The following is a 21,298-nucleotide window of genomic DNA, read 5'->3' on the forward strand; positions in this document are numbered from 1 at the left end:
ATTTTATAGGGATATCTAAAATGGGGCAAGAGCAGTGGGTAGGGTAGTTGCCTTGCATACAGTTGACCCAGGTTCTATCCCCAGCATCCTATATGGTCTCCCAGCACTGATATGAGTAATCTCTTAGTGCAGAGTCAGAAGTAACCCCTAAGCATAGGCAAGTGTGGGTATCCCCCCCACACACACAAAAAAAACTAACACAAAAAATGTACAATTTATATTTGTGCTATAAACTACGATTTACAAAAATATTGGCATCCATCTATCTTCAGTTTACATTAGAATTATTGTTTTCCCACATAAGTCGCAGACAAGTTACACTGTACGATGATTTTAAAGTCTGTTTTGAAAATATCTTCATTGTTTTTAAAAATCCAATCAATGTTTATTAAAAATACTCCAATGAAGATGCTTATTTAATTTTCCCAGAAGTGAACACATATAACAGTGGGGTATATATGCTTCCACAATTTATTCTATGCACATTTACATTTATGCATCTATTTACCATGGTCTTCTTCATGTACCACTGAACGCTATCAACTGTCAACAACTCTTCTACCTGCTGCATTTATTACAGCCTGAGAATCCAAAGTTAGGTTAAACCTCATATAATTTCTCAACTCTGCTATTAGGATTGTTCAACTATTTTTAAATATATAGTTCAATTGTATAAATACTAGATACTTACAAATACTACTTATAAAAACAGCAAACTTACCGTATTATATATTTCTTCAATCATGTCTGGTCCCTCAGTAGATTTAGCCACTACTTTGAGCTTTCCAGGTGAGCCTTTCTCCACCTGATGAATCTAGTAAGAATAGGCAATATAACAGTTATCTGTAAAGATGACAAACATAAGAGGATCCCAGGGCAACATGAGTGTTTGGAGGCATATCTGTGTGTCTGCACATGTACACGCACACATGATTTGTAGATTAAGTAGACAAAGAGCAAAGAGGGCTGCTGAGAGATACAGTCGGCAGCAAGCGGGAAGAGGTTAGTGGATTCGTTGGAAGCAATCAGAAAGGCAAAACAAGGGGATATGTTCAAGTGGGAGTGACAGCAGGTGGCTGTACCCATGAGCATGTCAACTAGAGAGGCCTGGGCAGGATGGAAAGATGGGAAGATCCGGGACCATCCTGTGCTGAGCTCAAGAAGGCTGCCCATGAGAAAGCAGAGAAGAAAAGAAGGTGCCAGAGATATGAGTGAATTAGCTGCTTACAAAGCAAAGGACCACAGGCTGCAGCCCCCCACCCCAGCCCAGAAAAGAAACTGTTTCAGATGGAAAAAGCTTTAGTTGCCCCCAAATACTTCCCAGAGGTCCAGAGTAGTGTAGAACAGAGATGTGCCAGCTGGCTTAGATAAAAGGGAACTGGCTACAGACACAGGGAGAAGTTTTAAAGGGAAAGCAAGTACAGCAAACATGAGAGTGGGACATGGAGACAAGTACTTAGAAACTACATGTAGAGAATTTTCCTAATAAAGAGGAAATGAATGATGGGGACTGAATTAGTGGGGCCGAGAGGAAAAGATAAAACATTTTTGTTTCAAGACAGGGAACTGGTGGAAATGAGCAAGCGAGGGAGCAGGCTGATGGCAAATGCCATGTGGGAATCCCAAAGAGGGTGAGGAGGTGGGAAAGGGTGACACAAAGGGACCCAAACATCCCAAGAGCCAGAAATTCCCATCAGCCAGTCAAAGGGTGGGAGCCCATGGAAGGACATTTCTGAAATCTGGGGTGCAAGAACCATTTCTATGGTTTTCCATTGAGTGTGGATCAAGTTCTTCTTAGAGAAGGGAGGGGTAGAAGGGGGAGCTAGAGAGAAAGTACAAAGACGCTCCCCAATGCCATCAAACTTACCGAGACAGGTATAAACCTTCTCAAGAACTTAACACCATGCTGTTCCATGTAGGAACCCACTTTCTCTGCCATTTCCTGGTCAAAGCCGCGGAGAAGGATGGAGCGCACCATGACCGTGACATCTAAGCCGAGGCCAGCAAGGAATCCTGCACACTCCAAGGCGACGTAGGAGGCGCCCACTACTAACGTTTTGCCAGGGCAATAAGGCAGAGAAAAAAGGTCATCACTAAAAAGTAAAAATGAGAGATGAATAGCGAGGCAACAGTAATGAGATGAACTGCTTCCAGGGCAGTGTGCGGAGGTCTTTGGCCAGCTGACCTCAGTCTGGGGCTGGGAGGCAGAAAGTCTCAATGGAGAGAGCCAAGGGACTTTGCTAAGGGTAATGCTTCACAGTGTAGCCCTGGATTTTTTTTTCAAACTAAATCAGTGGCTCACAAGAAAAGTCTTCAAAAACAATCAGACTATACTGTAAGTAAGAAACAGAAACACTCTCCTGCCTGTTTTAGAGAGGCGTGTATGCTTTATCTGCGTTCAGTGAAAATACTGCAATGAAAAATGAAATTTCCTAAAGTGAATGTGGCCAAACAAGCTTGCAGGGCATTATACTGCACTGAACAATGTCTCCTTTATGACCGCCTGGGAACATGCTCATTCAGTCTTAGAATTAAGAACAGTCTAAGCTTGTTATTATTACATAGCCACTAAATCCCTAACCCCTGAAATAATTGTTTCACTTTTTCTTTTGGTCTCCAGGAAGATTAGAACCAAATTCCTAGACTCTCTCGTATTTTTACCTAGAAACACATAGCTATGCTTTCATTTCTTTCTTTCTTTCTTTTTTTTTTTTACCTTCTTATTTATCTAATCTTATATACCTAATTTTTTTTGCCCCATTTAACTAACTACTTAGTTTATGGCATTGTATATACTTTGTCGTCAATTCAAATTTTGATGAAAATACATCAATAAAGGAAGAAAATACATTTGAAAACACATCATCATAATATAATGGGCCTTTTTCTCTTACCTAGTAATACAGTATTCTTTATCTCCTGGAATTCCTAAATACCGTGGTCTTTCGCCTGTAGCAATAACAAATTTTGCAGCAGTATAAAAAGTTTCTTGTCGTTTTCTATTGATTGCCTTGAAAAAAAAATAATAAAAGCAAACTGGAACCTTATCTACAAATACTACAAAGCATCAAATAATTTGGACAAACTAATACCCAACAGATTTTCCCATTTGCTGAGAAGAAATATGATCAGGAAGGCAGTACCAAAAAGCAGCAGCACAGCAAACAGGGGGCTATAAACAGAAACCAAAAAAGAAACCAAGGGCCCGGAGAGATAGCACAGCGGCGTTTGCCTTGCAAGCAGCCGATCCAGGACCAAAGGTGGTTGGTTCAAATCCCGGTGTCCCATATGGTCCCCCGTGCCTGCCAGGAGCTATTTCTGAGCAGACAGCCAGGAGTAATCCCTGAGCACCACCGGGTGTGGCCCAAAAACCCCCCCCAAAAAAAAAGAAAAAAGAAAAAAGAAACCAAAGAGAAAAACAGCAAGGACAGAGGCAGATGAGGCAAGAAGAGGACACTGATTTGGGAATGGAAACCCAGCAATACCAGCACTCAGACATACCACAGAGGAGCTGGTACCTGAGGATAGTGAGCAGGGGACATCTAACCCTGACATTTGAGAAACAAAATATAGGGGGAGACCTGACAGGGCAATCTAAAATCTTAGAATCTGGAGTCAGAGAGATAGTATAGTGGGTTGGGAACTTGCCTTGCATGTAACTGGCCCAGATTCAGTACCCAGCATCCCTTATGGTCCCCCCAAACTACCAAGAGTAATTCCTAAATGCAGAACCAGAAGTAACCCCTGAGTAATAAATACTAGATGTGGCCCAAAAAACAAACAAACAAACAAAAAAGTCAGAGTTCATCAAAATGATATCATTTTCCTTATATAATGCTTTTTGTTTTGTTTTGTTTTGTTTTTGGTCTACACCCTGTGATGCTCAGGGGTTATGCACTCAGAAATTGCTCCTGGCTTGGGGAACCATATGGGATGCCAAGGATTGAACCCAGATCCATCCTAGGCAGCCTCGTGCAAGGCAAATGCCCTATAGCTGAACTATTGCTCTGGCCCCTAGATAATGATCTTGTATAAAATAAATTCACAAGATATACTGATGTTACTTCTATGATTGCTTTTGCTAATAATACATACTGGAACTCTAATCAAGGCTGCATTTTTGATGTGTATGGTACTGATGGCTGAGCACAGGGTCTTTGTTTTGTTTTGTTTTGGGGCCACACCCGGCGGTGCTCAGGGGTTACTCCTGGCTGTCTGCTCAGAAATAGCTCCTGGCAGGCACGGGGGACCCTATGGGACACCGGGATTCGAACCAACCACCTTTGGTCCTGGATCGGCTGCTTGCAAGGCAAATGCCGCCATGCTATCTCTCCAGGCCCGAGCACAGGGTCTTATACATGCCCACATAGCAAGGCTGCATTAAAAAAATTTTTTTAACTATTCCAGCTAAAATGTGTACCACTTTGGTCTTCTGATCTCTGGCTTAGTATTAATATATTTCCTTTTCAAATGAAAAAATATAATATTCAATGAAAAATTCTTTAAAATTCAATTTCAGCCAAACAGATGTGTGGACTCAACAGCTGGGCTGCACAAGAGTGAGACCCCAAGACAGGCACAAGCTTTGGGATTTCAGGCCAACCTGAAGCAAGGTGAAATGATGAACATCGTACCTTTATTTTATGGCTTTCCACAAATTCTCCGTATGCATTGACATAGGTCACGGACTTTTCTCTCAGAGACAACCTGTAGCTCCAGTTCAGAGAGCTGATATGGTTCTGGATGGCTTCTGTCATGGTCTCCCAGTTGTGCTTCACTGAAAAGAACCAGGGCAGGCTTTATGGGGACTTTCATAATGAATCATTTGTAACAGCTTATGATCCATCACTTTAAGAATCAATAAGAAACAAACAGCAGAGCTGGGGATAGTATAGGGGTTCCTGTTCCTCATGCATAGAATTCAGTTTGATCCCAGCATGAAGTGGCCCACAGAATACTACAGGACCATGCAGGCCCCCGAGCACCACATCCTTGGGACCAACATTTGAACCATCCGGCCCAGGTGGCTGGGAATTTTCAAGAGTGGGCCTAGGGCCATTCCCACCACTAGTGTTGACTTTTCTCCACTAATGTTCTTATCGTGCATCCTATACCCTCACCCTCCCCCCCCCTGGCCTGTCAGTGTAACAGGCCCATTTTAAGTTTAGATTGGTATAGTTTGAGTTTCTGATTCTATTGTTGTTGACTTTGGCTTGGATATTTAGTTCTGTCCTTTTTATCTTCACTAATGTACATGAGACCACTTGGCCCTAACCCCCATCCTTTCTTTTTTTTTTTTTTCCTTCTTAATTTTATAGAAATAGGAGATAGTGGGGCCGGGGCGATAACACAGCCAAAGGGCATTTGCCTTGCATGTGGCTGACCCAGGACAGACCTGGGTTTGATCCCCAGCATCCCATATGGTCCCCCAAGCCAGGAGCAGTTTCTGAGCGCATAGCCAGGAGTAACCCCTGAGCGTCACTGATTGTGCCCCCCCCCAAAAGAAATGAGAGAGTAATTTCTGATGCTATTGTCATCAGAACTTGTCTTTTTTTTTTTTTTTTTTTTTTTGGTTTTTGGGCCACACCCGTTTGACGCTCAGGGGTTACTCCTGGCTCTGTGCTCAGAAATCGCCCCTGGCTTGGGGGGACCATATGGGACGCCGGGGGATCGAACCGCGGTCCGTTCCTTGGTAGAGCTTACAAGGCAGACACCTTATCTCTAGCGCCACCTTCCCGGCCCCAGAACTTGTCATTTTTATGCCAGTTCTGACCCACAGATCTTTCATATTGTAAAGCATGTGCAAAAAGAGGAGCCAGGAAAGGAAGAAGATAAAAAATTCAATCCATGGAGGAGAGGTGCTTCCTGCTGTGGTGCCTATGTTAGGGGCAAAAGAATCCTGACTGTCCCTTGTTCCTGGAGGAATGACTGCTGCCCCTCACAGAGCTCTGCAGAGGGAGAATTCTGTGTCAGCTTCAGTCCAGGCAGGTGACCCGGAGAGCAGGGCCACACTTAAACCCTTTATCTCAGAGCATCAGTGCCCACCTGACAAAGAGCGGCACCCAGCAGGTGTTTACTAAATGGATTTCAAACACAATTACTGAAATGTCATTATTATTTATCACAGCCGATGCAGGGCCCACATCCAGGGGTAGTTAACAACTATCAAGGCCACTGCTGGCAGTACTTGGTGAGCAAACTCAGGGCCTTGCACACAAGCAAGCCTCTACCTGGTAAGCCACATTCTTGGTGGCTTCATTGAATGGCACATCTTCATTGAAGAAACTTTGTTCCTTGCATAGTCTTTCTTTTTTAATTTTGTTTTGGGGTTCACACCTGGTAGTGATCAGGGCCTACTCCTGGCTTTATATTCAGGGTTCACTCCTTTCAGTGCTCAGGGGACCATATGCAGTGCTGGGGATCATACCACAGTTGGCTGCATGCAAGACAAATGCCTTAAACCCTGTACTCTTTTTCCAGCCCACTGGCTGAATGTTGTATCCCTGTACCCACCTTGTTTGCTGTACTCCCAGCCATATTTCCTTGAGTCAATGAGTGCCTGACCCAAAAGGGCAGCCTGATGCATCAGTTTCTTCGGGATACAGCCCACATTGACACATGTCCCGCCAAGACCTGAGAAAGAATCAACAGTTCAAGTTTTGCTGGCGTGGATTTACAAACATGCAGAAAGGGTGTGCTTAGATAAATAAACAGATGGTGGAATAATCATCATCACCCCCCAGAATAAAACAAATGACCATTCCAACTATATTTTTAGGGGCTGGAATCCTCCTAAGCAGTGCTCATGGACCCGTAGGGGCCACTTGCAGGTGGCCCAACTCAACCAAAGATTTTGAACCAGGAGAAAATAAAGGAAACTTAAGAGGAACAAAATCACAGCTCTATTTTTCAGCAGTTGGGGACAGAATCTAACCCACAAAAGGATCAGGATTGTTGTGGCTCTTGGGCCAGAGTCCCAGCAGATTCACTACAGGCTGGCCAGGTTCGATGCCTGTGAAAATTCTGGGGCACTGGAAACAAACCACATTACTTGGCCTAACCCCTCCCCACCTAGTGCAGGGCAGGAAACTGTGGCCCCTTAAGATCCTGGTCTCTGGGTAATTCGGATACTGCTATTTCTGGAAAGAAAGGGAGGAGAGAAAGAGGGAAAAGAGAAAGCAACAAACAAGTAGACACACTCTCGTTTAAAAATTAGAAGACACAGCAAGGTAAATGAATTTAACTCTAAGAATCATGGCAACATGTTTTACAATGATAATGATTAAGTTCCATTTTTTATCAGGGATTTCAGCAGACATTTGAGGGTACCCTCAGGTAACTGAGGAGCTATCAGAGAGAAACTATTATGGGGGTGAGAGCAGGAAGAGCAAGGAAAAGATCCTGTTTCTAACCCTATGTGATATGAGGGGAGACCACACGCTCATTGCCATGGTGGGGATGGGGGGAAGAAGACGGAGCCAACCACAGTGACCAGGGAAGGAGCTGGTGAATAAAGACCCCTGACCCTGCTTTCTCAGTTCCCCTTTTTCACAGCACCCTGTCTGGCTAAGTCCAGGCAGAAAGCAGACAACATGGCAGCCACCTTGTCATCCTCCTAGGGCCAGAGCAGAGACAAGAGAGATTGAATGACAGAAAGTGACATAGTAAATATCCCTGGAGCTGGCAGCGATAATCTTAGGCCCCAGAGCACATTGTGGTTTATTTCATCTGCCAGACCAAGAATGCTCACACACTAACTTGACTATTGTACAGATATCACTGTCAGTTTCAAAACAAGCAGAGAAATGCAAAAATGTCCAGGAAAACCAGGTAAAATGAACACCACACAACGGGAAACAAAATAAGTACATAAATTAGTGTGGTGGAATACATGCTCACAGGACCGAGTCTTTGTGCAAACTTATTTTTTTGTTGTTTTTGCTTTGGGGCCACACCCAGCAATGCTCAGGGCTGACTCCTGGCTCTGAATTCAGGGATCACTCCTGGTGGTGTTCTGGGGACCATACAGGGTGGTGGGGATTGAACCTGGGTCAGTCGCATGCAAGGCAAGAGCACGTCCCGTTGTACTATCACTCTGGCCCTCTGAAAACTTTCTTAGTCATTTGTAATATTTTCACTCTAATGTACCATGTGTCAGGTATGGGATCTCAGGCAGGCTCAGTTTCCTCCCTGAAGAAACAGGTTGGTGAGGCAGGAGGCAAGGAAAGAAATGGAACTGGTAATGAGGACAACAAAGGAAGACAGCTTACCCCAGGATGTACCATGAGGAGTTGGGACCACGAAGTCCAGCACCATAACTTTCTTGCCCAAAATTGCAGCCTCCTAAAAAAAATAAATAAAAAGATAAAAGCCCCATGTGAAGATCTTGTCACTTTCATACCATCCCATGCCCCAATTTTTCCTCTCTCCTAAATAAAAACACCATTTATATCATAAGCATCTATCTTTGGTATAAAAGACACTGCAATAAAAGCTGAGAGTGAGGTCTCCTAATTTACTGGGCTTGCCACTCCCCTTTTCATGAAAAACACTCATTCAGTGGCCCCTGGAAATCTACCAACTTGAAGCCAACCAACAGAAAGTGGCTGCCACCCCAGCTGTACCCAAGATTATGACTGCCTCCTGCATAATAATGCCAAGCCCCTGGGAGGCAGCTGGCCCACCTTGGAAAACATTGGCTTACAATAACCCCCATATTGTTTCAGTAATGCAGGGAATGCAGGTGCAGTTCCCTGATCAACCTGGCAGGCATCTCGTCCTACCTGAGAGCAGGCCAGGCCCCCAGAACCTCCGCCCAGGACAATGAGGTCATAGTCATAGCCTGTCTCTTCCTGCAGGAGCTTCTTCAACAAACCACTTTGGTGTGCCTATGGTTCAGAAACGGAGAGAATGTAAACATGACTGGTATGAAACACTCACTCATTGGGCAAGTAACAAGACAATGGAAAGAGTGCTTGCTTTACATGTGACAGACTTGGATTGGATCCCCCACAGCCCATAAGGTCCCCAGAGCCCTACCAGGAGTGATCCTTGAGTGCAGAGTCAAGAGTAACCCCTGAGCATCACTGGGCATAGCCCCAGCAAAAACAAATTCACTCATGCCCTTTGTTAATCAACATGGATCGAGTTTATAAAAACCTTAAGGGGTCCTGAGTAGGTCAGGCAGCAGGTCAGAAAGGCAGCCAGCTCATTCCCTAGCACTGCTCTACATGCTGTCCTGATATCACTATGGTCTGGATCCTTAATCCTATCTGATCTCCAAAACTGCAACCAAGTGTGGGTGAGCACTAGTATGAGGGATCCCCACTCCCCCACCCCCAATCCAAAGTGTAACGTCCAAAAGCATTGACACTCAGGTTCAGGCACTGCTGGCAGCTGTGTGAGTGGTGTGGCAAGAGCAAGGATGTGTGTTTTGGGGAGGGTATGGTGTAATGGGGAATGAGCCAAAGGGGGGTAAATGGGGTAAGGAGGACAGGGCGATGGTGGTACCTAACTGCAGAACAACAAAGGTACGTGGAAACAAACCTTAAAACCATCTATATCCACCTAAGGGGTACACAGGGTTCCCTGGAGGACAGACCAGGGAGATCACACACCACAGACCAGTTCGAATGAATGCCAAATGATATGTCAGGGATGTGTTCTTATCACCTGATCCCCAAGGCTGTTCCAGTATCCCCAAGGCTGTTCCAGTTCCCCTGAGGTGTCAGATGGCCAAGGGGTCATGCGTTTGTCCAAGGGTTCACAACAAGTTAGACAAACCTTCTCCTTGGTCTAATTACCCGAAGAGAACTATGAATAACCCAAGAGCTGAGCCTCACTTCCCTCCTCTCCCCTGGGTCGCCTGTGAGGGGGTCCATCTTAAAAACAAATCCTCCACCTTCACTGCAGAACCTACCCCTTGAAGTTCTCAGAAATGCCCCTAGCAAAGTCTCTAGACAATGAACCATTTCTGCTTTCCACAAGGTGGTCTGGACAAACACACACACACACACACACACACACACACACACACACACACACACACACAGTTGCTTGTGCTCTCTGATCCTGTGGTTCTTTGTGATGGACTACAAATAGTAGCTCGGGTTGGATGAAAGGTCCAGTGTGTGCTAAGTGGCCACTTCCTTGATTCAAAGACACACCACCAGCCAGGTGGAGCTCGCTTGTCCAGGTAGCCTTGCAGAAGTGCTGTAGAAACTGTCCAATGCACAGGGCACATGGAAGTAGCTGCCCAGATTCTAGTACATTCTACAGGATTCCTCTGGCCTCCTTACTCTCAGTGTCTAAGACAACTTGACTAAGACAACTTGTCTCTTTGCCATCTACAAGCCCAAGAAACATCATTCATGTTCGAATGTGAGGTGTGATCTTGGTTTATTTGGGTCCATCCTCTGACAGATTTTTTTCTGGGGCAGTATTAGCCAGACCAGACTCCAGGGCAAGGACAGGGGCAAGAGTGAATGATCCTGCCTCATGTGGACCAGGGCATGAAGTCTAACACTACGAAGGTATTGATACATACACAGAAATACATACATACATGGAAATATAATTCTTTAGTGATATCTTAAGTGTTACTAACCATTTAAATAAATAAGGATATAAAATAACCATCCCTTATATAATTTTTGGGGGGTCTACAGTGCTCAGGGCTTACTCTTGTCTCTCCAATCAGTGATCACTGCTGATAGTGCTCAGGGGGACCATATGGGCCAAGGATCTAATTTACTGTACAAGTGCCCTGCAGCTCAAGCCCCAATAACCAGGGTGTTTTTTTTTTAATCTATCACTGCTCAAGTGAATAATTCCTGTTCATTTCTACACTGTAGGAACCAAAAGTCTAAACAATGGGCCTTTGCAGGCTCCCCAAATGAGCAGCTAAGACAGGAATCCTGCTTAGCTAAGCTGAGACAAGAGGGTTTGCAATGATTTCATCTGATCACACCCTCTAGAGGCCCAGGCCCCATTTCTCTCATGCCATCAGGAGGAAGAACCCTGGGGAACCCAAACACCCTAACATCACTGTTTTCTCCTGAAAATCATATCCAAAAAAAGAACAAGAAAAAGAAAATCACATCCAGCACCCTCTTCTGAGTTTTTCTTTCTTTTCAAATAATTTTTAATTGAATCACTGTGAGATACACAGTTACAAAATAAAGTTGTTCATGATTCAGTTTCAGTCATATTATGTTCCAACACCCATTCCTTCATCGGTGCATATTTCCTGCCACCTATGTCCCCGATTTTCCTCCTGTCCTCCCCTCTGCCTGCCTCTATGGCAGACATTTTTCTATTCTCTCTCTTACTCTTCCTTATTTCTCTTTTAGACACAATATTGTTACTGAAGGGGTATTATGCATATTACCTTACCTCCCTTCAGTACCAGGTCCTAGTCTGGTGTAATCATTTCCAACTCTCACTGTCATAGTGGTTTCCCTTCTCTGTGCCAATTCCACTCCCCTTCTCTTTGTGGCAAACTTCCTCATGTCTCTACTGTCTTTGAGTATTACTACTATATTATCTATCTATCTATCTATCTATATTTAAATATATATACATATACATATATATACATGCCATAACTGATTATGAAGTCTAAGTTGCTACAACTGCTCATTTCCCTTACAGTTATTTAGATTATCTGATCACCAGAAATGCCAAGTGAGCAGATGTCTAACATATACTACCTGTAAACAAGTAGCACCTGAGAATACATGCTCCTATTAGTACCTGGAAAGTTCGATCATATCCACCCACGTGAACTTTATTCACAAAGACACTGGGCACCGTCTGCTGATTAGTCATCTCGAACAGAACTTCTTGAATGCTGGATCCTTCATCTAAAACACAAGAAAATACATAGACTCTTTGAAAGGCTTCCTTCTACCCCTTCTCTCTCTCTCTCTCTCTCTCTCTCTCTCTCTCTCTCTCTCTGTCTCTCTCTCTCTCTCATACACACACACACACACATTCAGAAATGAATAAAGACCTTTTAAAGAAGCCACTCTAATTTAGATTTTGATGGGCAATGGCTATGTCCAGACAAATAGATAAGAATCTTCTTTTAAAAGCAACCACCAGGTCTGGAGTAGGTAGGACATTTGCCTTGCACAGGGCCCATCCAGGTTCTATCTATGGTCCCCTGAGCCTGCTAGGAGTAATTTCTGAGTGCAGAGCCAGGAGTGACCGTGAGTGCCATTGGGTGTGGTCCATAAAGGAAAAAAAAAAAAGCAAATGCCAAGACCACCAGGATAGAATCTGCTTCAGCAGAAGCTCAGAGTACTTCCACCATTGCATTAGAAAAGACTTTATCTAGGGGCCGGAGAGATAGCACGGAAGTAGTGTGTTCGCCTTGCATGCAGAAGGACGGTGGTTCGAATCCCGGCATCCCATATGGTCCCCCGAGCCTGCCAGGAACAATTTCTGAGCATAGAGCCAGGAGTAACATCTGAGCACTGCTGGGTGTAACCCAAAAACCAAAAACCAAACCAAAACAAAACAAAACACTTTATCCTCTATCCCTCCAAGTCAAACCAGCAAAGCAGGTAGCTTATACATCCAGGTTTCAGGTTTAAGCCCCTGTACTGCCTGACTTCCTAACCTTGATGGTGTGTGGCCCCAAAACCCTCAAGCACTGTAGAATGACCTAGGCAACCCCCAATACCCAGTGGTCTGAGCAGTACTGTATCCTCAGACCCTGTCACTGAACTGCTGCCCCCTGAATTGTGGTGGAGCTCCCCTCAAAGAAATCTCCTTGACAATGGCACTTGTTTGGCATGCCCTTTATAAGCAATCCTTAAGATTTGAGGACATTTCACTTATTAAGGTGACTTGGCTATACGAAGCTGGTGAAGTTCCATGAAGCCAGAAGAAGACATGTTTTTCCTGTTCACATGATGTTTCCCAGCCTGCACATGTGAATGAATGGGAATCAATATTGAGTGGCAGAGGCCTGGGTGCCAAGAATGCCAGAGGGGAAGCAGAAAATACCATGTGTTCTCCTTAAGAGATAAATGACCAGGAAATAAGCTGTTTCTTGTCATTTATTACAGTTTGGTGGCTATGGAGGCAGAGATATCTGAAAGGTTTAAAAAATATATTTTAAAATAAAATTTTCATTGAGTCACCATAAGATATAATTACAGTGTTGTTCATGGTTGAGTTTCAATCATACACTGTTCATCATCCATTCCTTTACCAGTACACATTTCCTGCCACAATGTCTCCAATTTCTCTCCTGCCTCTATGGCAGACTTTTTCTTCTCTCCTCTCTCTCTTTTTCTTCTTTCTCTTTCTCTTTCTCTCTTTTTCTCTCTTTCTCTCTCTCTCTCTCTCTCTCTCTCTCTCACACACACACACACACACACACACACACACAAAAACACTTTAAGGCTTATACAATTACACAATAGCACAGTTTCCTCCCACTCCAAGTCCTCCAATACCAAAAGACAGGCCAAAAAATAAAAAGCTACCCTGTGTTTTATCACAGATAGGTGCATTTTCTGCAGGGCTGAATGTAGATAAAAATAGTTTGTGTAATGCAGAGACAAGAGCCAATTAAGTAGATCAAAGCAAAAGGAAAGAAAGTGAGCCTGGGGATATTTAAGACCATCTATCATACGGACTGACATTCTACTTACCAACTTGATCAAGCTCCAAGACATTATATTCAATTCCCAAAGAAGAAAAGAGTTCTTTAACCTGTAACAATAACAACAACAGAAAAAATCAGCCGAGGTTCACTGTCAAAGATTCAAAGGGGAAGAAGGTACAACATATGGCACAGTAAAGAGGGGGTTGTCTGAAATCTCCTACAAGGGCCTTTAATGAGCTCAGAGGCAGAGCACTCCCCCAGCCAGTCTGAGGCCCTCGGTTCCATCTTCAGCACTGCAAAAAACCAAACAAGTGTTCTTCGGGAGTATAAACTCTAACCTATGCTTTCTATCCTCTGCCATATCTTCCCAGAATCTCTCAGACCATCCATCCTTCCCCTTCATTTACCATCTTTATCTTAACTCGCACATGTGTAACTTTTGCCCTACTCCCTTTTCTGAATTCAAAACAGGCAACACCGTTTCTCTGCGGAGTATCCATGGGCACATTGCACACACCCACCAGTCATTAGGGGAATTCTTCTTATCTCATGTTTATCTTTTCCTCTTTGTGGTTCCTTGAACTGTCATCGCTAGGCAAATACTTATCCCATCTAGGAACCTGTCTGCCATTCTACAATCTAGAGAAACCACAGTGAACAAGGCACATGTTTGTCCTCCAGCAGGGAAAGAAGATGTGAAATAGGACTCTTTCAGGGACTCTTTTAGGACTCTTTTAGGGAGCAGTTAGTATGTTAGTACCTGGAGACAATTCCACCCTACCACCCCTACAGGCATTGCTACCAAGAGAGGGGAGAGAGGACCAAGGCATGGATGCCAGTAGGAGTCATCAGACATGCACAATCAGACCCTGGATTTGAATCTGTATTCCAACAACGTTGCAAAGAGTCCCTGAAATGCCACCTCCTCTTGTAACTCCAAACTCTCCAAGCACTCCTGTTCATTAGAAAGTTCTACAGTGGGCCCGGAGAGATAGCACTTTAGACTCTCACTGTTCCTGCTGAGATCTAGCTGAGTTTCTTGAGAGGAATCTTTCTTCACTTACTGGGAGCCTGTAAAGATAACTTAGAGGCTTTATATGATTTTAAATTTAATTTTATATTTGATTGTTGGGCCATACTCAGTGATGCGCAGGCTTTACTCTCAGTCCTCTGCTCAGGAATCATTCCTGATGAACTTGGGTGTATATTTTACATGGGATACCAGGGATCAAACCCAGGTCTGCCACATGTAGGTTAAATCCCCTACCCGCTTTACTATTGCCTTAAATGATTGGTTATTTTTTTTAAATAATTTCCTTATTTGTGAATGTTTCCCAGGAAGCAGGTCTACGAAGTTAATCCTGATTTTGCTGTAGGAAGAAAAAAAAACATTTTGGAGGTTGGAGAGATAGCATAGCAGTGAGGCATTTGCCTTGCATGTGGCCGACCTGGAATGAACCAGTTAGATTCCTGGCATCCCATATGGTCCCCGGAGCTTCCTAGGAGCAATTTCTGAGCACAGAGCCAGGAGTAATTTCCTGAGAATCGTCGGGTGTAGCCCAAATACAATCAATTAATAAATAAACTGCTTTGAAAAAAAAATATTTTTTTTGGTGTGTTTTTTGGGTCACACCCGGCAGTGCTCAGGGGTTATTCCTGGCTTCAGGCTCAGAAATTGCTCCTGGCAGGCATGGGGGACCATATGGGACGCCGGGATTCGAACCGATGACCTCCTGCATGAAAGGCAAACGCCTTACCTCCATGCTATCTCTACGGCTCCTGAAAAAATTTTAAAAAGGAGTTGGAACGGTGGCGCAAGCGGTAATCTTGCACACGCTAACCTAGGACAGACCGCGTTTGATCCCCCAGCGTCCCATATGGTCCCCCCCAAGCGAGAAGCAATTTATGAGCGCATAGCCAGGGGTAAACCCTAAGCGTCACTGGGTGTGGCCCAAAAACCAAAAAAAAAAAAATCATTTGGGGGCCACAATGGTATCACAGTAGTAGGGCGTTTGCCTTGCACATGGCCAACCTGGGACATAACCGGTTTTGATCTCTGGCATTCTATATGGTTCCCTGAGCCTGCCAGGAGGGATTTCTGAGTGCAGAGCCAGGAATCTAAAGTACCCACTCAAAACCTGCAAGCATCGCCAAGAAATGGGCCCCTGGTCCCTAAAATCCCAGGCTCGGGTCCTACAGCATTTTTCCAACTCACAGTGCTCAGGGGAAAAAAGCCTTTATCCTATTGGGTGTGACCCAAACATGAGGTTTACTTCCTTCATGCAGCCACCAGTCACAGATCAGAGATTAGGGTTCGAGGCCAAACTGTGGGGGTGAGAGGCTGGCTAATCATCCTCACCCAGCCCATGGTGGGGCAAGGGTTCAGTTCAGGTTGATAGAGACAAACCATGAGGACCTGGGGCTGCCGCACCCACACTGGGCAAACCCAGAAAGCAGGGCCGCATTCCCATGGGCTAAGTGACAGCCCCAGTTTAACTCTGAGCAAGGAGCAAAGCCTGCTTTTGCGAGAAGTCAATCCTGAGGTCAGAGTTCTACAAAGTACAGGGCTGTCACCATCTGAAGTGAATTGGAGAGAAAGGGGCTTGAGAGAAGGTAATCAGCAGGTCCAAACTGTAAGATATGGCAGCACGAAGAACACAGTCAACATAGCTGGTGGACACACAGTAAAGTTGCTTTGTGTGTGTGTGTGTGTGTGTGTGTGTGTGTGTGTGTGTGTGTGTGTGTGTGTGTGTGTGTGTAAGACAGAGAGTATGTGTGCAACTCTGGGTCACAGCCAGTGCTTGGGGACTACTCCTAGCAATGTGCTTAGGGTTCCTCCCGGCAGTTTTCAGGGACCCATGTGGTGCCAAGTCTCCTCATGCAAAGTATGTGCTCAGACTAAGGAAGTTTTAAAAAAGATTAAACTGAGGTATTCTCATGACAAAGAAAACAATTTTTTGGGGGGGGGCCACACCCAGCGGTGCTCCGGGGTGACTCCTGGCTGTCTGCTGTGCTATCTCTCCGGGCCCGGAAAACTATTTTTTAATTTTCTTTTTCTTATCACTTCTTAGTGTGAGTTGTTTTGTGAGATGTTGAGTGACAATCATTTCACAATATATGTACGTGAAACCATCTTGCTGTACACATTAAGTGTATAAAGTACCCGGCTCAACTATTTTCAACAAAAATGGAAACAACTAAAGGAGTTTTTGGAAATAGTGGCATAGTATGACAGAGAGGAGGCTAGAAGCTGTATTGGAGCTGAAGTGTGGGCTAGAGAGTTAATAGTGAACCAAGGAAAAGTCACAGTTGAGAACACTCTGAGGGCCAGAGAGATAGTTCAATGGTAGGATACTTGCATGCACATGCCCAGCCAGGTTCAATCCCTAGGACCTCATTTTTTCTGCTGAACACTGCCAGGAGTGATCCATGAGTACAGTCAGGAGTAAACAGCTGGATGTGCAGGAGGGGAAAGAGGGGAAAGGGGTGTTCAATGTCTGGAGTTGTGATGTGACACCAAATGTCCAGGTTTCTACAAAATAGTTTACTAGATACATGAAGGGAAAGTACGCTACACAGACAAGGGTAAATGCTATGAGGAGAAAGCACCTTTGAAAGCAAACTGAAGAGACACGTAACCATTATAAATTTGTTCACATAATTAAAGGCTTAGAGAGATTAAGGAAGGTGGAACAATGATGTGTCATCCAACATAAAAATAGCGTTGGAGAGCCAGAGACTATGAGAAGGAACCAAATGGAATTCTCGCCTTGAAGGGGTCAACCCCGGAACTGCCCCTGGTGTTCTTCACCAGTAGATCTAAGCAAGCTGAAGAGTCTGTGAGGGCCCGGAGAGATAGCACAGTGGCATTTGCCTTGCAAGCAGCCAATCCAGGACCAAAGGTGGTTGGTTCAAATCCCGGTGTCCCATATGGTCCCTCGTGCCTACCAGGAGCTATTTCTGAGCAGACAGCCAGGAGTCACCCCAGAGCACTGCTGGGTGTGGCCCAAAAACCAAAAAAAAAAAAAAAAAAGAAAAAGAAAAGAAAGAGTCTGTGAACTTGAGGTAGGATCAGTCAAGATCATGCAACCTGAAGCCAAGGGGGAAAAAAGTTCAGAAAGATAGATGCTTCTCAGAGAATGTGCAATACTGTAAAGTCCCCCCATAAACACATGGTGTGGACAGGAAAAAAAAAAGTTTGCAGAAATGTCAAGAAAAGTTCTCAAATTTGAAGGAAAGGAAAAAAAATAGCTGTCCAAAAAGTTCAGCACTCTTTAAATAATGTAAACGAACAGATGCAGTTATGCCAAGGTCCAAGGAACAAAATAACACACTTATCTTTTTCTATTTTTTTTCCTTTTGGGGGCACAATTGGCAATGCTCAGAGGTTTCTCCTGACAGTACTCAGGAATCAGGGACCAGTTGGGATGCCAGAGATAGAACCCAGGTCAGCTGTGTGCAAGATAAGTACCCTACCAGCTGTAATATCACTAATTATTCTAGCCCTCCCCAACTTATCTTTTTCTTATTATTCAGGAATAATAAGAAAAAGCTGGGACAGATGGGTCATTCTCAGCTATTGCTCAGGGGCTGCTCCGAGGGTCCAAGCACCATAATCTGTCCTTGTAATTCAATCTGGACCTCAAAGTACAAAGCATGGAGTACAAAGCTGGGATCCAGAGAAGTCACATCTGTGCTAAGAGCTGAACACTGATAGTCATTCAATCCAGGTGGTAAAACCATTTGTTTTTTTGGGTGAGGACAAAAGCTCCAGAGTGAGTGCTGCTGGACCCATCCAGGAAATGGTAGGAGCCCCTCTTCTGCTTTTTCCCTTAAAGAAGGTAGATTCCCAGGTAGCATTGAATGGGTTTTTTTTTTGTTTTGTTTTGTTTTGTTTTGTTTTGTTGGTGGTGGTTGTGTTTGTTTTCTTGTTTCTGCAAAGGAGATGGCAAGCCAAGCTAAGCTTAAGAAACCTCAGGAAGCCCACAGATAAGGCTCTTGAGATCCAAAAGTGAATTAGCAGCCTGCAGACAGTTGGGGCAGGCAATCAGGCAGAGGATCATAGTGCCACAGTGAGGTTTCCCCTGCCTACACCTTTTAAGAAACCCTCAGGCAGCCAGCATAGAAAAGTACTGGATATGTGTGAAAGAAACTGCACAGAGATGGGCTCAGGGAGGGTAGAGGTCCTCAAGAAAGACTTGAGAGAAAAAAAAAATTGTACATGGGAAGGAGGATGGAAGAGTCTTCTGGATTTGGGGGCCACAGTTAGCTATGCTCCAGGCTTACTTCTGACTGTGCTCAGGGGACCATATGCAGTGCCAGGGATTGAACTCAAGCTGCTGCATACAAGGCACCTTACCTGCTGTACTATCTCTTCCGCCTCAAAAAATTATTGTTTTTAACAGCTTTGTTGAGCTATAACTCCTATGCCACATAATTTGCCCATTTAGAGTATGTAATTCAGTGAATTTCAGTCTATTCACAGATATGTGCAATCACCACCACAGTCAATTTGAGGACATTTTCATTGCCTCAAACAAACCCTGATTCTTTAGCTCTCATCCCCTATTTCTCCCACTCCTTCTTCCCTGAGGCCAATAAAACCACCAATTTACATTTAAAGTGTACAGATTCTCCTTCTCTGAAATTTAATATGAGCAGAATTACATAATATTACATAGATTTTTATGAGTGTCTCCTTTTCTTAGCAGAATTTTTTTTTCCTTTGAAGGTTGGCTTTTAAAAACCTGTCTTTTCAAGCCAGAGACCATACAGTGGTATTGCCTTGCATGGAAGCAACTCTAATTTGATCCTTGGCCCTCCATATGGTCCCCTAAGTATGATCCCAACCACAGAGCCAGGAGTAATCCCTGAGCATCACCAGTTGTGACCCCAAAACAACAAAAAAAAAACTTTTAATTAAAAAAAGACATGTCTTTTCAAGCCACAGAAATAGTACAGTGGTTAAGATATTGCCTTCATATATCTTATCCAGCTGACTCCAATTTGATCCCTGATACCTCATTATGGTCCCCTGAATACAGGAGGGATCCCTAAGTAGAGTCAGAAGTTAGCCCTGAGCACAGGTGGTTTGTCCCCAAAAATTTCTTTTAGATTTAATTACCATCACGAGATAGACTAAGGATGTTTCAGGATATTAATAATAGTGAGCAATGTGGTCAGAGAGATAGTACAGAGGGTAAGGTGCTTGTCTTGCAGGTAGCCAACCCAAGTTCAATCCCGGGCATCCCATATGGTCCCCTGAGCACCACCAGGGATGATTCCTGAATGCAGGATCAGGAGTAACCTTTGAGCATTGCTGGGTGTGGCCCTCTTAAAAAAAAAAAAAACTAAAAGAAAAGAAAAAAAAAACACTTTTAAAAAAAAGAAAAATGAGGGCCCGGAGAGATAGCACATCGGCATTTGCCTTGCAAGCAGCCGATCCAGGACCAAAGGTGGTTGTTCGAATCCCGGTGTCCCATATGGTCCCCCGTGCCTGCCAGGAGCTATTTCTGAGCAGACAGCCAGGAGTACCCCCTGAGCACCGCCGGGTGTGGTCCAAAAACCAAAACCAAAACCAAACAAACAAACAAAAAAAAAATGAGGCTGGTCCAATGCAGTGGTTTATCAAAACTTAATAATGTTAGTATCACAAAAGTTGGCATATAACCCCCCCCCAACTCCTCAATTTGACTGGCTTAAGAAAAAAAAAAAAAAACAATAGTGAGCAATTTTCTCCTAATGGCCAATGAAGAGTCAGTTAATGCTGAGTTTACTTATTTATTTTTAACACTGACACATTGATTTTTGACACTCTTGAAGTTCTTTATTCAGGACCAGAGTAACAGTACAGCAGCCAGGGCACTTAACTTGCACATGGTCCACCAAGGTTCTGTCCCCTGCAGTTCCCTAATCCCCACCACATATGATCCTGAACCCAGAGCCAGGAATAAACCCTGAACACCAGCAGGTGTATCCACCCCCCAAATTCTTTATTCAGTTTTCTTTTGTCATGCATTTACATATAATTACTGTAGTATCAAGATTATTGCCTTATATTTGTGGTGTTATACCAAGCCCATCATCAGAGTGTCAAGAAATTTCCATTATTATGCTAATGTATTTCTCCCACAGCACCCTCAATTCCTAGTTTTATTAATCATGTCACAGAATTTGTAAAAACAAAACAAAACAAACAAATTTTTAAAAGCCTGTCTCCTTTAGAAAGAAGAGGTAATTGTACCCAGATAAACAAAAGTTGAACTTTAGATCTGCCTTACCCTTTAGCTCAAGGGAGCTCTTCAAATAAAATGAAAGAGTATGAGGGGCCAGAGTAATAGTACGGCAGGTAGGGCATTTGCCTTGCACATGGCCAATCCAGGTTTGATCTTCAGCATTCCATATGGTCCCCAAGCCTGCCAGGAGTAATGTCAGAGCTCAGTGCTGAGTAACCCCTGAGGCAAGAATTTGAAGTCATATGAACATATCTAAAACCCAATAAAATATCAAATTCTCCAGTAAAGGTAAATATGGACAACAATACAAATCAGTATGGTTTCAGTTGGCAATGGCATCTTTTATTCTCCTACATGGTTTCAAAATGAAAAGCAGAGAAGTACTATACAACTATCATAAAGGGGATATAATGGTGTAAATGTAAATGTAAATATGTAAAGA

At 43.9% G+C, this 21,298-nt stretch overlaps 1 protein-coding gene across 1 annotated transcript in view; it reads right to left on the minus strand.

Annotated features, from left to right (window-relative positions):
- TXNRD3 (thioredoxin reductase 3) overlaps positions 1–21,298 on the minus strand; it is a 47,343-nt gene that overhangs the window by 20,097 nt on the left and 5,948 nt on the right. Inside the window, exons 2-10 of the mRNA XM_049766536.1 lie at positions 13,668–13,728; positions 11,755–11,864; positions 8,784–8,888; positions 8,271–8,343; positions 6,514–6,633; positions 4,635–4,777; positions 2,895–3,010; positions 1,868–2,093; positions 722–814 (exon numbers count right to left, since the gene is read on the minus strand). Coding sequence (XP_049622493.1) covers positions 722–814; positions 1,868–2,093; positions 2,895–3,010; positions 4,635–4,777; positions 6,514–6,633; positions 8,271–8,343; positions 8,784–8,888; positions 11,755–11,829 — 951 coding nt within the window. The 5' untranslated portion in view covers positions 11,830–11,864; positions 13,668–13,728. The remainder of the gene's footprint in view (positions 1–721; positions 815–1,867; positions 2,094–2,894; positions 3,011–4,634; positions 4,778–6,513; positions 6,634–8,270; positions 8,344–8,783; positions 8,889–11,754; positions 11,865–13,667; positions 13,729–21,298) is intronic.

This window comes from Suncus etruscus, chromosome 20 (genome assembly GCF_024139225.1).
Source record: "Suncus etruscus isolate mSunEtr1 chromosome 20, mSunEtr1.pri.cur, whole genome shotgun sequence".
Lineage (NCBI taxonomy): Eukaryota > Metazoa > Chordata > Mammalia > Eulipotyphla > Soricidae > Suncus > Suncus etruscus.